Below are 14,458 nucleotides of genomic sequence, written 5' to 3'. Positions count from 1 at the left end.
AGAAGACAGACTTGCAGGCTGAACTCAGGGAAGCAGGCTCAATGGCAAGCACTTTTCTACAATGAGGCTTTGACCAGCCCTGAGACAATTTTTTTTTGAGAAGCAAGAAACTTTATCTAACTTAATTAAACTAATGACCAGTTCAAGAGAACTGATGCCCTTTCTCCTGCAAATTTCATGTCAAATCCAAGAAACACAGAGATATGGTCAATATCTGACAGGATTGGTTTTTTGTGCTCAGAGCAAAAGCATCATTGTGTATTTACAAGGCATTACATAAGATGGACTTAAAAATTAATTAGTTAAAAGTATGTAAGGATCTGTAGCCAAGAGCAGGAGACATGCTTAAAAAACAAACAAACAAAAAGCCACAAACGTATCTCGAGTTAATGTGCTGTCAGTGAGCGAGTCTGTCTAGGAGTTCCAAGGGAAGGCAGAGGAAGCCCCGGGGCCCAGGGCAAAACTAACAACCTGACTCTGATTCCAGACTCCTGCGTGCTGAGACTGCAAACAGCAAGGAAGAGAGGGCAGGTGGCTCAATCCAGCAGGTACTAAGGTCTTGTTTTTGTGCATTCTGTGGATCCCTTTCTAGAGGAAACAGATTTTTTAAAAACAGCAATGGGAAACTTATAATTTTTGCCTATCCATTTTTCAAATCCTTTAAAAATTACTCATGCTTTTCTATGCTGTTTAAATTAAGAAAAGAAAATGTTGTTGTCTGAGAAGGAAAATTCAACTGTACTTCCCATAGAAAACAGAGAAGCAAGGTCAAGTGGGTCTCCATCCACAGAGGATAAGGAACCTGGAACAATGTCTAAGTTGCTTACTGACCCAGACTGAAGGTGATAGCGGGGAGGTCTAAATCCCTGCCCGCAGGCGCCAATCAGACCCTAGGACCCCAGACACACGCCTTCTCCTGGCCCCCCTCTGCTGCTGGCACACTTGCTCTTCCGGCCGTCTCCAGCCCCCTGCACATCCCTAAGGTGACTCCCGTGCAGCACAACCTTTCACGGGCTGCAGCTGTCATCCTGCCCCTTCCTTCTTTACTTTTAGACTCATACATTTTATTGTTTCATGTATGTGAGTCTCTGCTGTATGTGTGCATGTGCACCATATGTGTGCCTGGTGCCCACAGAGCGCAGAAGAGGCCCCTGAATCCCTTGGGTCTGCAGTTACAAAAGGCTATGGGCAACCAACCATGTGGATGCTGGGGATCAAAGCAGGGTCCTCTGCAAGAGCGACAAGCACTCCTCACCACTGGGCCAACCCCACCCTCCCTTCTAACATGCATTCTCACTATGATGGACACGTGACTTTGATAATTGAAAACTGGAAGGTTCTGGGGGTTTGTATTGGTGTGGCTTGGTTACTTGCCACAGTCTCTATACAGCCCAAGTAGACCTGAAAATTTGTTATGTAGTCCTGGAGAGCCTAGAGCTCCAATCTTCCTGCTTTAGCCTCTAGACTGCTGAGATTATAGCACTAGGGTTACTTGTGTAGTCAGCTTGCTTGGGTACCTCATATTTCATTTGTAAATATCTCCGTCTTGACTGCTGTTGGTCCTATGAATCCTGAAGTGTTTTCAGATACATGAGGCCCTTGCTGACTTCTATGTCAAGTTCTACTGATCAATATATTGACTTTTTGACATCTGAGAAGATGGACATTCTGAATTAGTTTGTGGTCAGTTTTGTTAGATGTATTGAAAGGGTAACAGCTGGCAGCCTCACTGAATCCCAAGGATAAATATTATTAGGTAACATAGCAACATAATCTTTTGCCTCAGCCTCCTGAGTATTGAGATTACAGGTGTGTGTCATTACATCTGGCTCTAATATGTCTTAAAAAGGTCAACACTAGCTCCACTCTAAAGATTCATTAGCCTCAGAAACTCTTCTAAATAGAAATCTAAATGATTCCTAGGACTCACATGGTAGAAAGAGAAAACAGTCCTCCTAAAGTGTTCTCGATCTGTGCACTGTAGCATGTACCACCTATAACCCCACATCATAAATATATAAATGTAGTTTAAAACATGTTTAAGTCTGAAGGAACATTTTGAACTAACATACAAACTGCCATGAGCCTAATGCTGCCCTTTTAAGATTCTCCCAGAGTTCAAGGGAAAGAGCCAGGAGGCAGGGCAGGGCAGGGCAGGGCAGGGCAGGGCAGGGCAGGGCAGGGCAGAGGGACAGGGAGAAGACAGAGGAAGGGAGAACCTGAATTACGGAGCAGCTGTCAAAGATTCTTTCAGGACCATCAGGACTCTGCTGGGAATACACAGAAGTGCTTTGTAACACTCCCTGGGTATTCTGTGAACTCAAGGTTCACCTCGGAGTAGTACTTCGTCCTCATATAAGCTCTCCCAGAAGTATCAGTGAGCTCTCCCAGAAGTTAGGGCACAAATCCTCCTGCTCTCCCTCTTATACATTAGCCTGTGTGAAAATTTCAGGCTAGGGAAACTGCAGTCATCCTCTTGATCTATCCAGATTCAATGATTAAAAAAAAAAAAAACCAGAGGCCCCCAAAAGAATACATTTGCTACCTTTAAAAAAGACCAAGATCCAGGCTTCTTCATCTCTCATCTGCCTTCTTATTTGAAAAAAAATATTAAGGTTTGTTTGTATTTTATGTGCATGAGAGTTTTATCTGCAAGCATGTCTATGTATCACATGTGTGCACTGCCTAACAGAGGCCAGAAGGTGGCATCAGACCTCACAGAACTGGAGTTAAAAACAGTTGTTAGCAGTCATGTCATGTTGAAAACTGAACCCAGGCCATCTGCAAGAGCAACATGGTGCTTTTAACTACTGAGCCATCTCTCCACTGATCCCTATTTAGAAAACAAAAACAAAAGCAGAGATTTGTATTGTATCTCATTGTTAAGTGGGCTCTAGGTAATAATCTCCTGTGTTCCACAATTCCTCCAAACAAGCAGAACACTGGATCCTAACCCAAAGCAAACACCCAAAAACAAAACCAGAAATGCTCTGTGAAGTTTTTAAAAATAGCATATAAAGGGTTTCAATTTGTCATAAGTGACTTCTAGGTACAACCATTCTCTCCTGGCAAAACCTATCTAGAAAGAACGTCACATACCAGTTCATCCTTTGAATTGTCCATCTCCGTCCCCTCCTTGAATTTGGCCAGTGCACTCTTGAGGTCCTGAGATGTGTATGTGTTGGTGTTGATGTCCAGCCTGTCCACAGAGAAGCTGAGAGTCAGAAGGGTGCACTTCTCCAAGTCAGACAGTAGTTATGGGTGACTGGCACCCAGAGAGAGTGGCCAGGCCAGTTCTAACTCTTACTATACTGTCAAGCCTCTGCCTCAGAGCAGCAAGGATCCAACAGGTTAACTGTAATTGAAGCCCAATGAGTATGTTGTTGATATTTCCATGAGACAGGAGGAAAAAGCATGTGCAAAAAGAGGCTGACCCTGGAAAGGCTTCTGGCCTACTCTGGGCAGAAGCACATGTCTTAGCAGTGCCCTGGGAAGCAAAGAATTAAGACACGGGAGTAAGAGGCATTCTCATCTATAATCTTCAGGGAAGCAGAGCAACAGGGACCTGCGACTTCCAAAATGTTCCAGACTTGATTTAACAAACCAACTTGTCTTAATGAAATGGGTAGATTCACACATTAATCAAGCCAATGTTTGAGCACAGAAGTGTATGCCAATCTGACAAGGAACAGATTTGAGAGACCTCGGAGTAGGTCTGGAGTAGGACCTCGGAGTAGGTCTGGAGTAGGACCTCGGAGTAGGACCTCGGAGTAGGATGAAGACTCAGTTCATTCAAGTGAACAGAGAGGCAAGAGCAGGAGCTGGGCAGACAAATGGGAGTGCACTGACACAGCCAGATTGCAGCTGTCATCAAGTTAAAGACAGTTGACTTTTTGTTCATTCACAACTGAGATTGTATTGGTTGAGAGGCAGGGTGCACAGACATTCCAATTTTTCACACACACACACACACACACACACACACACACACAAGAAGACAGGGTTTCTCAGTATAACCAGTCCTGGCTGTCCTGAACTCGCTTTGAAGACCAGGCTGGCCTTGAACTCATAGAGATTCTCCTGCCTCTGCCTCTGCCTGGTTCTCTTTTAACTTAGTCCAGTAATATTCCAGCAGCAAACTTGGCAGGTTTTCCCCTAAGACCTCACATAACAACCAAACACTCATAATCCCCAGTTTCACAGGCTCACAATTTCGTGCCACATACAGTACATTCAAATTTTCCATCATTCATAGCACATTATCACAACTGTAATAAAATTTGAACTTCTCAGGCTAGAGACATTACAGTCTATGAGAGAGTGAGGAGCAAGAAAGGAGTGATTTTTAGTACATGGTTCTACTAGAAACACAAGACCATTAACAAATCTTAAAATATTCCAGACACAAATGCATGACTAAGATTCCAAATTAATGTTTGGTATGCTATGTATTGTAGGATACCCCCTCTATGTAACGTTAGTGACCCCCCCAGACAATCATAGCCTCTCCTGACTCAGTATCCTGGTGTTTTCTGGTTGTATCATCATCATCATCCATCAATCACCATCACTATCATCAAGCAGCAAATGATTTAATCTCTTAGAAAATCATTTACACTTAAAAAATAGGATGAGGTAGGATTTCCCCTCACCTTTTAAAAGTGTTTTCAAAGCTACTAAAAAACTCTCATTTGCAAACTAGTTGATAAAACATCCTCTGGATTGCACAGGAATAGAGCAGGGACCACTGAGAGACATGATGCACAGCCAGTTGGGCATGGCTTGTCTCTCTTCTACTTTGGAGGCAGACTCTGGTTTTCACTTTCCTCTGGATTTCTTCGGCAGGCAGATATGTAGTTTGCTGCTCAGCCACTTCAGCTTGTTTGGTGTTTGCTCCCCAATTCCCTCATTTGTACTTTTTTAGTCCGATGATTTATCCCTTCCTACAGTTTTCCCCCTACTTCACGTCCACTTCAGCAAGGGCAAGCTTGGCCAACAGCCTTGTGGAGTGGCATTGGGCTACCCCTTTGCCACTCATGCACGCTAACCATCTTCTTGGGCACTGTGGTGGAGCAGGGTGGGTGGTGCGTGCAGGACTGATCACAGAGCCACACTGCCCAGCTGCCGCGCATGCGCACAGCCTAGCCTCCACCACATGGACTGCTTAGGAGCTGGGCCAACAGGACTGAGCAGACATGCCAAAGGACTGGCTGCTGCGAGGCTCTATCGCAGGCCCCATCAGGTCTCACCCTCCATCACACAGATGTGTGCTCAGGGCTCTCCTCATTCCAACTCGGTTCATCATAGAATCTTTAGGGTTCCAAGGTTAATGCTTGTTTTTCTCTAAATCTTAACTCCAACTAATTATAGCCAACCACTCCCATTTCCTGAGCACTAACTCATTCTTGTGTCAACAGTGGGCTACTCCTTTAAAGGTGTATTTCATTCAAGTGATTAGCATAATCACTCAAAGTAAGAGATTAGGTTCTCTCTCCACTGCCAAGTGCATGAAGGTAACACTGCCCTGTCCCCATCCATGGGATGGGGGAGCTAAGGATTCAGGAAGATTGTAGGAGGAACAGATTCTTCTTCTTCTTCTTCTTCTTCTTCTTCTTCTTCTTCTTCTTCTTCTTCTTCTTCTTCTTCTTCTTCTTCTTCTTCTTCTTCTTCTTCTTTTCTTCTTCTTCCTCCTCTTCCTCTTCCTCCTCTTCCTCCTCCTCCTCCTCTTCCTCGTCCTCCTTTTCTACTTGTCAAAAAAAAAAAAAATCCCATTTTGCCTTGCATCAAATTCTTGCCCAGCACATGAGAGGCAGAGGTCAACCTGGTCTACATTGCAAGTTCCAGAACAGCCAAAACAAAACAAAAGTCAAGGAGCCTCACTATGAAACTTAGACAAGGCTGGCCTCTAAGCTAGACTTGAAGTTATCTTGTATCTTTACCTCCTGAAGGCTGTCTTCTTTTTCATTATTTTTTCCTTTTTACATTATTATTTGCTCTAATGTCGATTCTGTTCTTATTGTGCTGCTAATACTGTTCTGTTTTTGTTGTTATTTTGGGGTAGGGGGACAAGGTCTCATATCCCAAGCCAGGCTCAAACATGCCATGAAGCCCTGAGTGTGGTCCTGAACTTCTAATCCTGGTTTTATGTTGTGCTATCGAGGGTCCCACAACTTTCATGCATATAGGCAAGCACTCTAACAACTAAGCTACATCCCCCTGCCCCACAGTTGTCCAGTGTTGCTCATTATAGTTAATTACCAATGACTGATAAATCTTTATGTTCCTCCAACACCCAGTGGCATGCGCACAGTCTGCCCCTCCCTCTCCTAACGCTCCTGGCTATTTCCTATGCTCCTCAGACTCTCCACTCCTCCTCATATCCTACCTAAACCCTACACGCTGGAATGCCTCATAGTCAGGTCCTGAAGAACCTTCTTTTTGCTATCTCTAGAGGCATTAAAATATTTCTGACAGTGATGCCCACGCTTTAACTCAATCCCCTCCCTTAAAACAGCAGAATCTTATGCAATGACATGCTAGGATTAATCTTGATTTTCTTTTTTTCTTTTTTTTTTTTTTGTTTTTTTTGGATTTGGGTTTTTTGAGACAGGGTTTCTCTGTACAGCCCTGGCTGTCCTGGAACTCACTCTGTAGACCATACTCGTCTCGAACTCGGAAATCCACCTGCCTCTGCCTCCCAGAGTGCTGGGATTACAGGCGTGCGCTACCACTGCCCGGCTAATCTTGATTTTCATGATTAATTTTAAACTTGATTTCATGAAGAAATACCTAGGGGATTTATAAAGCATAACTCTTGAGTGTATCAGAAAAGGAATTTTTAGTGGCAATTAGATCAGGAGGGAGGGCTTAAATTCCTGATGGATTAATAATACAATGGCATTCGGGAAGAGGTGATGGAATAGAAGGTAGGTCCTAGTTCAAGAAAGAGGGCCACTGTGAGAGAGGCATGTCCTGGGGGCTGCTTCTTCCTGCCATGGTGGTGTGACACTTCTGAAACTTGGAGCCCAAACAAGAAATTCCTTATTTCTCTCAGTGCTTGCTCACACTGGGGTGAACTGGCGAGTTATTCACCTCCTTCTCTGGCTCTGCCGTTGTGACTTCTGGTGCAGGTTTGGTGTGTGTCATGCATGTGGCCGTCAGAGGACACTCCTCAGGGTTCTCTGGTTCTGTCCTTCCACCGTGCTGGCTATCCCTGAGGGTAAAACTCAGGTTTTCAGACTTGGCTGGAAGTGCCTTTACCTCTGAGCCTGCCAGCTAGCCCATCAAGTGAGTCTCAAATACCTCAACCTTATTTATTTAATAAAGGCATCATTCATGATACTTATCTCTAAAAAAAATTGGCCCAACTGTTACATTTCTATTTCAAAAAAATAACATCTCTGAGCACCCAGGGGCTCAACCCCAAATTAGGCCTTTCTGAATCGTCTTCACATTCTTCCATCTCTACACCCAACTCTTCAGCAAGTTCTTTCCGCTGCACTTCTAAACTGTCTAAATTCACCCAGGACTCTCCAGTAGGAAACCCTGGACTAGTCACCACTGTCTTGTCTGATCTACTGAAATGGCAGGCTGCTGGGCTTTGCTTCTTCTTTCCCTATTTGTAGTATCTTATCCAGATACTCCAGTTCTTTCTTAAGCTAGCCTAAATGCTCTGGTCCATTCTACTACAATTACAGGTGAACTGAGACCCTCCGGAATGCTCCCTAATGTTCCACACTAAACTACTTCACGTGCATCCCCTCTCCATTCTCATCTCCTGTGTCTCGAATCATTTCCCTGTTTCAAAAACCTGACAAATCTCGGGTCCCTTTTGTGCCACCTGTCTGAAATGCTATAATTCCTAGACTTACAGACCTAATTCTTTGTAGGATTTAAATTCTCTTTCCTTCCCAGATCACCCTATCTAACATGGTCTCCTGCAGAGACTCATTACCTTGGCTCATCTCTTCCCTAGAACTTATTATAATTTATAATGATCTTACTCATATGTTTATGTTCGTGGTTGTCTGCCTGCCAACCTGCACAAGGCCTCCACTCACCTTATGGAGGCGACTACCGCACCTGCTTCTTACTGCCTCCCAGTGCCTGCCGCACAGGCACTCCACAGTCTTGTGAAATCAATCAGTGCAGCAGGAAACAGTTTGCCACCGGCACCTCTCTACACCACTGCACCATACACAGCATGGCAAATAGCCAACCCAAGATGGTACAACTCAGATGCAGTAAAGATTGTCTTTCCTTCCTCTAATGTAGAAGGAGGTTTCAAAGAAGATTCCAAAGCAAAGAGATGTTTGTTCTATGAAGACTCTGACAGGATATAAAATAAAACTTTTCCATTTTTTATGCCTAAAAATATGCTTGAAGCCAGGCAGTGCCAAGAGCACTCTCTGAGACAACCCCAAGGCAGGGTCTCTCTCTGCACAGGCCTAGAGCCCACAGCATCGTAGCTCTAAGTAGCAACCTAGCCAGCGGGACTAGTGGACAGCCTTGGCTCCGCATTTCTCTCCAGCACAGTGGTTTACTGACTCACCTGAGATCTGATAGAAAGCTGCAAGCCTTGTCTTCCAAAGCACACCAGATAACCAAACCATCAGATAACCAAATAACTGTGCTGCTCTCTGGATGCTGGCTCTTAAGCCTCTGTTCCCAGGCCACTGCTGAACAGCCAGGAAGATACTGTGAAGTAGAACTGGAGGAGGGTATGGGGAGGCTCTGACAGAAAAGCTGTAACAGCTGAGAGAGAAGAGGAAATGTCCGGCATATCCTAGAGGCCATCCTAGGGCAATGCTATCGCTCTCAGAAACAGTCCAAAAGAGAAAAGGAAAGAGGAAAAGTAGGAACAAGTGTGTCTCCTTGTGGTGTCTCTACACCCTACATGGAAGGCTTTTGCTCTCAAGGAGCAAGGGCAACCCAATGAGTGCTCCTACTGTAGACCTGCAGTTGGCAGGGTGGAGAGCATGTACAAAGCAACAAACCAACAGCTCTAAATTATTCAAGTTCTTAGGTCAGTAGTCTTAAGACATTGGAGGTTGGCTTTTTCATTAAAAAATAAGAATTGGACTGCATGTGAGAGAAGAGTTCAAAGTACCTTGACTCACTGACGCTTATGTGCATGATGCCTTCTGGAGATAGGAAAAGGTTAGCATGGCTGTGGAATTATATCTGATTATTCTTATATGACTGTGAGACAGGAACAACTGTATGATTTGGACAACTGCAAGTACAGGCCAAATACAGAGATGAGGAAGAAGAAAGAACTTGCCCAGTTAGGGATGACAACAAATGACTCCATCGTAACATAAATTAGAATTTTCTAACTGTAAAAACTGCCCAAATTTGTCATGCTGCTCTGTGGGGTGAGTGCCACTTGACTAAACAAACACATGACCTTTGGTCAGGTGCATCAAGAAAAAGGGTCTAGAAATCCTTTCCTCTCATTTAGGAAACACCAAGCAAAAAAGCCTTGTTAATTCAAGGCAATTAAGAGGAAAAATAGAAACTGTTAATTGTCTAAAATCAAATCCCTCAAACTGGTTATTAAAAAGTTAGGAAACCTATAACCATGGGGAATGTTGGCTTCTACTCACACGCCATGAGAAAGCCTATTTTAACACTGACTAACAAGAGGAAAAGTTAGTCTGAATTAAAGACTTTAAAGGCAATTTTATTGTTCACCAAGGAAGTATCAGTGCAAAGCAGAAGGCCTAACAGGCCTGTTTTAATGAATAGATGACTCATCTGTAATCAGCACATTAATTGTTGGGATTCAAATGGGTGCTTTTAAAGGACTGGGGAAACAGCTTCTCTTTTAAAGAAGGTTAAGCATTCCTCCTAGAGCCTTTTTTAAAGGATCTATTTTCTTTGCAAGACATTTCTTTTCAAAGATTGTGGAGGTAAACGTCCACAAAACCCTGATAATTTTATCACAAATTCTATACTGTTAAATCTTAAGTAAAAATTATAATGCACATAGCTAGTCATGGTAACATATGCCTTTATTCCCAGCACTTGGTAGACAAAGGCATATCTTTGAGGTTGAGACCAGCCTGATCTATAGAGTGAGTCCCAGGATAACCAGGGCTACACAGAAAAAATCCTGTCTCAAAAAACAAAACAAAACAAAAACAAAAACAAAAAACAAAAAAAACAAAAAACAAGCAAACCCAAGCTCGCCACTCATGAATTTGGGTGGCACTGCCAGCATTTCCAAATCAGTGCAGTCACTCAGCCTCTCAGTGCTCAGAGCAATACACTACCTTCTGCCTCTTTTAAATCCTTTCAAATTATTTTGGAATTTGTCTTCTCGTTGGAGCTTCACCTCGTTTACTCCGGTCTGTAGGTTCATGCGCACATGGGATCCTGCAGGAACAGCCTGACCTGAAAGTCAAGAAGAGAGCAGTTGCACGGGGTAGGACACGGGTGGAATAGCTGGCTGACACCCTCAGGACTGAGCACTTCCTGAACATCAGAGCACCGTGTCCAGTTTACCGTCTTAACCCAACGCTCTCCCTCTGACTCCCACACTGTTCACACTGATTCCGTTTACTGTTATAACAGAATCTGTAAGACCCAAGGCAGGGTAGTCATAATCTAAAGATCAACATCTGCTTATTAGAATGTGATGATCATGTCTTCTTTGTGTCTTCTGTGGCTCTGGCTAATGAGTTAAAAGGTGCTTAACTCCTCAACTCACCATCCAGACATTGAGACTTTATTGTCTCTTTCTGCCACACCCTTCCTGCCTCTCCCTAGGCAGTCCCACAGCATCCAAGATGTCCCAGCATGCTAGCAAGCTTTGGAGCTCATCATCCTCATTTTAAAACCCGGCTCTTTTGCATCTCATTTCCCTGATCACAGGAACTGTTTGTCTTCTTTTTGGATTTCTACAGCCTGTAAGGTATATAAAATATGTGGCCAATAACAATTATGAATAAGAAAAAGAATTCCAGGGGGCATGGTGGTGCATGCCTTTAGTCCCAGAACTTGGGAGGTAGACAAAGGGAGACCTCTGAGTTTAAGACCGGCTTGGTTAGTTCTAGGGCTACACAGAGAAACCCTGTTTCAAAAAATTAATTAATTAATAGAAAGAAAGAAAGAAAGAAAGAAAGAAAGAAAGAAAGAAAGAAAGAAAGAAAGAGTAAAAGTAAATGAAAATAAATAAATAAATAAATAAATAAATAGCTAGCTAGCTACTGGAAGGCAGCAAGACACAAAAAGCCAAGGAAGCAGGTAGCAGAGCTAAGAGAAACTGAAAAAACTACACCCACTTATCTCAGAGGAACAAACAGATCCATTAGCTGGGGAAACACGGGTTGTGAATGGATGGGCTATGTGTATGAATGCACAAAAGTACTCAGGGATAGTTTACAAGCAGCTATGCAATATCACATAGTACAAATGGGATGTTATATTCACTATTCAATCATTCACAGAAAATGCATTTACCAGGCAACTACTACACAACAGACATGCATGGCAGCTTATAGGAATACAAAAATAATATTTCGGGCTGGAGAGGTGGCTCAGCAATTAAGAGCACTGACTGGTTTTCCAGAGGTCCTGAGTACAATTCCCAGCAACCACATGGTGGCTCACAACCATCTGTAGTAAGATCTGATGCCCTCTTCTGGTGTGTCTGAAGACAGTGTACTCACATAAATAAAATAAATAAATCTTCTAAAAAAATAATATTTTCCAGGCATAAGAAAATGATTTTTAAACTATATATAGTCTCACCATGTAAGCCAGGTACTAGAACTAACTAACTATGTATCCCAGGCTGGCCTTGAACTCTCGATCCTCTTGCCTGGAGTTCCTAAGTCACGGGATTACAGTCCTGTACCATAACATCCCACACAAAGATGAATATCAATGGCTGCAGGATTGAACATTTCATAGAAGGAGCTTTTTAGAAATTGGAAATTTTTGAAGCAAAGATGATGCTTCTTGACCTGTACTATTCCTGAAAGGACACAGTTTACAGGTTAGGTCAGATCAGTTCTTGCTGAGACAGCATAGGCTAGCCCTTAATGATTCCTGTTTTTCAAAGGTCTGCCAGATGACCCTGGCCAGGAGGCTGAAGACTGACGCTCCAACTCCTGACTTACTGGGGCTGTGTGGGCAGGCAGCCGTTTCTACACTTGTTTCAGTTCTGGAAGCTGTGTTAGGCTTCCTGTATCTTCAGAGAATGTTGGTCATTCTTGGATTTCTGACGGGATTGAAAGACTACTTACAGTCTCATAGCCAACCCAGGCTATTTAACACTGAGAGAACACATTTGAGAGGATGTCTTTCAAATGGTATCTAAAGCCAGGCCTTAAGTCAGATGCAGAATTATAAGTCTTTTAAGTTAGGCTACATGACAGTGTTCTATTTTATTGACAAAAATGATGGGCTGGGTGTTAGGTCTATCTTGTACTTTATAAATTACAAAATGGTAATAGTTGTGCTCAATTTATATTTGAGAGAAAAATTTTGATTTTTATTAGAACAGAAAGGGGGAAGTGTTGTGGATGTCCCTGGTGATGACTGTATTTGGATATCAATTCTGCTTTCCTGGGAGGGGCTGTCTGGACAAGGAATAAGGAAGAGGTCATGTACTCATGAGATTTCTTGAGAACCCCCCAAATGAATAAAAGGACCAATCACTAGGTGAGTGGGTGGGACTTCTGGGTTGAACAGAGGAAGAGAGAAAGCAGGAGAGAGTTAGGGGCAAGGATAGCGAGAGAAGGCAAGATGTAGCCGCTAGTGTCTCCCTGCTCATATCCTCCATCTGAGGATTTAGATTTAATATGGTTTACAAAATTAGGATTCTAGTTGTTGCTTCCAGCGATTGAGTTACCATTGTTTGGGGGTGGGGAGGATGCTTCTAAAACTGGGAGTAGACACACATCTCTAATTCTGGAATTCAGGAGGTAGACAAATGAGAACTTTTCTGGAAGGAGAGAGGGGGGGTAGGGAGGGAAAGAGGGGAGGGGAGGGGAAAGGAGGGGAGGGATGAAGTCAGTCCAGACACTTGGACTTTGCCTCTGTTTTCTCTGCCAGAGGAGAGCCTGCATGTTGGCACTGAGTTTGATTCAGTAACACAAAATGGTAGTAATGCCAATACTCAGAACCCAAGGCAGGAGGATTTGGAGTTTGAGGACAGCCTGGCTATGCAGTGAATATGAGGACATCCTGAGCTACATAGTGAGACCTTTAAATAAGAAGTGACAATCTGAAAAAAAAAATCCCTTATAAGAAAAAAGCATAGTACAAGCTCTCTCGGGATGACCACATGCACCGGGAGTCTAAAAGAGGACTGTCCTAGCAAGCGTGAAGCTTTCTCAGCACCAGGGCAGCTGCAGCAGGCTCTGAGTTACTCTGGCCACTCTGCCTCCAGCCAAGGCGCCAGGGAAACACCACCCTAGGACATGCTGTCCCTGCCTGCCGCTCTGCTGCAGGAAGAAGTGACTGCAACTCTGGCAAAAACACAGACCTGACAGTCCGTCTAATGATCTCCTAACAAAAGCATGCTCACGTCAGAGCAAGAAACCCTTCTCTGAAGGAGCTTTCTAACAAACTTTGGCTGGGATCCACACTGGAGAAAAGGAATCCTCAAGGAAGGGGCCCCACGTGCTGCGGCTTCCTCACAGAAACTGTGCATGGGCGTGGCCCGGGGAAGGCTGGACCCATAGGACTGGGGCTCCTGTGCTGCTGCTCTCATGAAGTCTGATTTCTTTTCCTGGGGCAGAGAATTAAAACTAATGAGTTAAGTACGATGGCACATACCTGTAATCCCAGCACTTGTGAGGCAGAGGCAGGAGGATTGCCACAAGTCCCAGGCTAGCCCAGGCTTCATGGTGAGTTCCAAGCCAGTATAGGTTGCCAAGTAAAACTGTCACAAGAAAAATAAAACAAACAAAAATCCTAATGACCTAAGATGGTTCCAAAGAGGAGAGAGGCTAAATTCTGGCAAAAACAGAGAAGTAGCAACTTCCATTCCTCACAGGTAATTCATTAACATCCATCTCTGAACATAGAGAGGCTATGTCACCCAAAGAGATCTCAGACTAACAAAACAAACAACACAACCCCTTCTAGATGTATGCTACAGAGATTGGAAACTCACAAGCAGCACAGTTTATTCACAGCTGTACAACAACCCAGACCACCCTGGACTGGCACTCCTGCTTTGCCATCTCCAACCCCTGCCTCTTTCTCTCTCTCTTTCTCAGTTTATGAGATAGGTCTCACTATGCAGCTCTGGATATTTGGAACTAACTGTAACTGAATAGTTACAGTAACTGACCTCAAACTCACAGAGATTTGCCTGCTTCTGCCTTGAGTACTGGGGCTAAAGGCATGCAACCTCATGCCTGGCTGATAAGTCTAATAACGTATGTATGTATGTATGTATGCATGCATGCATGCATGCATGTGTTTATTTATGGGTTGT

The 14,458-nt window shown here is 43.7% G+C and overlaps 1 protein-coding gene across 3 annotated transcripts in view; it reads right to left on the bottom strand.

The window, feature by feature from the left end:
- The window catches only part of Sil1 (SIL1 nucleotide exchange factor), a 225,555-nt gene that overhangs the window by 69,507 nt on the left and 141,590 nt on the right, over positions 1 to 14,458 (bottom strand). For all 3 annotated transcript variants that reach the window (XM_052155281.1, XM_052155282.1, XM_052155283.1), the window contains 2 exons: positions 10,278 to 10,398; positions 3,100 to 3,199 (listed from right to left, as the gene is read on the bottom strand). In XM_052155281.1, the coding sequence (XP_052011241.1) occupies positions 3,100 to 3,199; positions 10,278 to 10,398 (221 nt within the window). The remainder of the gene's footprint in view (positions 1 to 3,099; positions 3,200 to 10,277; positions 10,399 to 14,458) is intronic.

This window comes from Apodemus sylvaticus, chromosome 13, assembly GCF_947179515.1.
Source record: "Apodemus sylvaticus chromosome 13, mApoSyl1.1, whole genome shotgun sequence".
Lineage (NCBI taxonomy): Eukaryota > Metazoa > Chordata > Mammalia > Rodentia > Muridae > Apodemus > Apodemus sylvaticus.
This window is presented reverse-complemented; position numbering and strand designations above follow the sequence as displayed.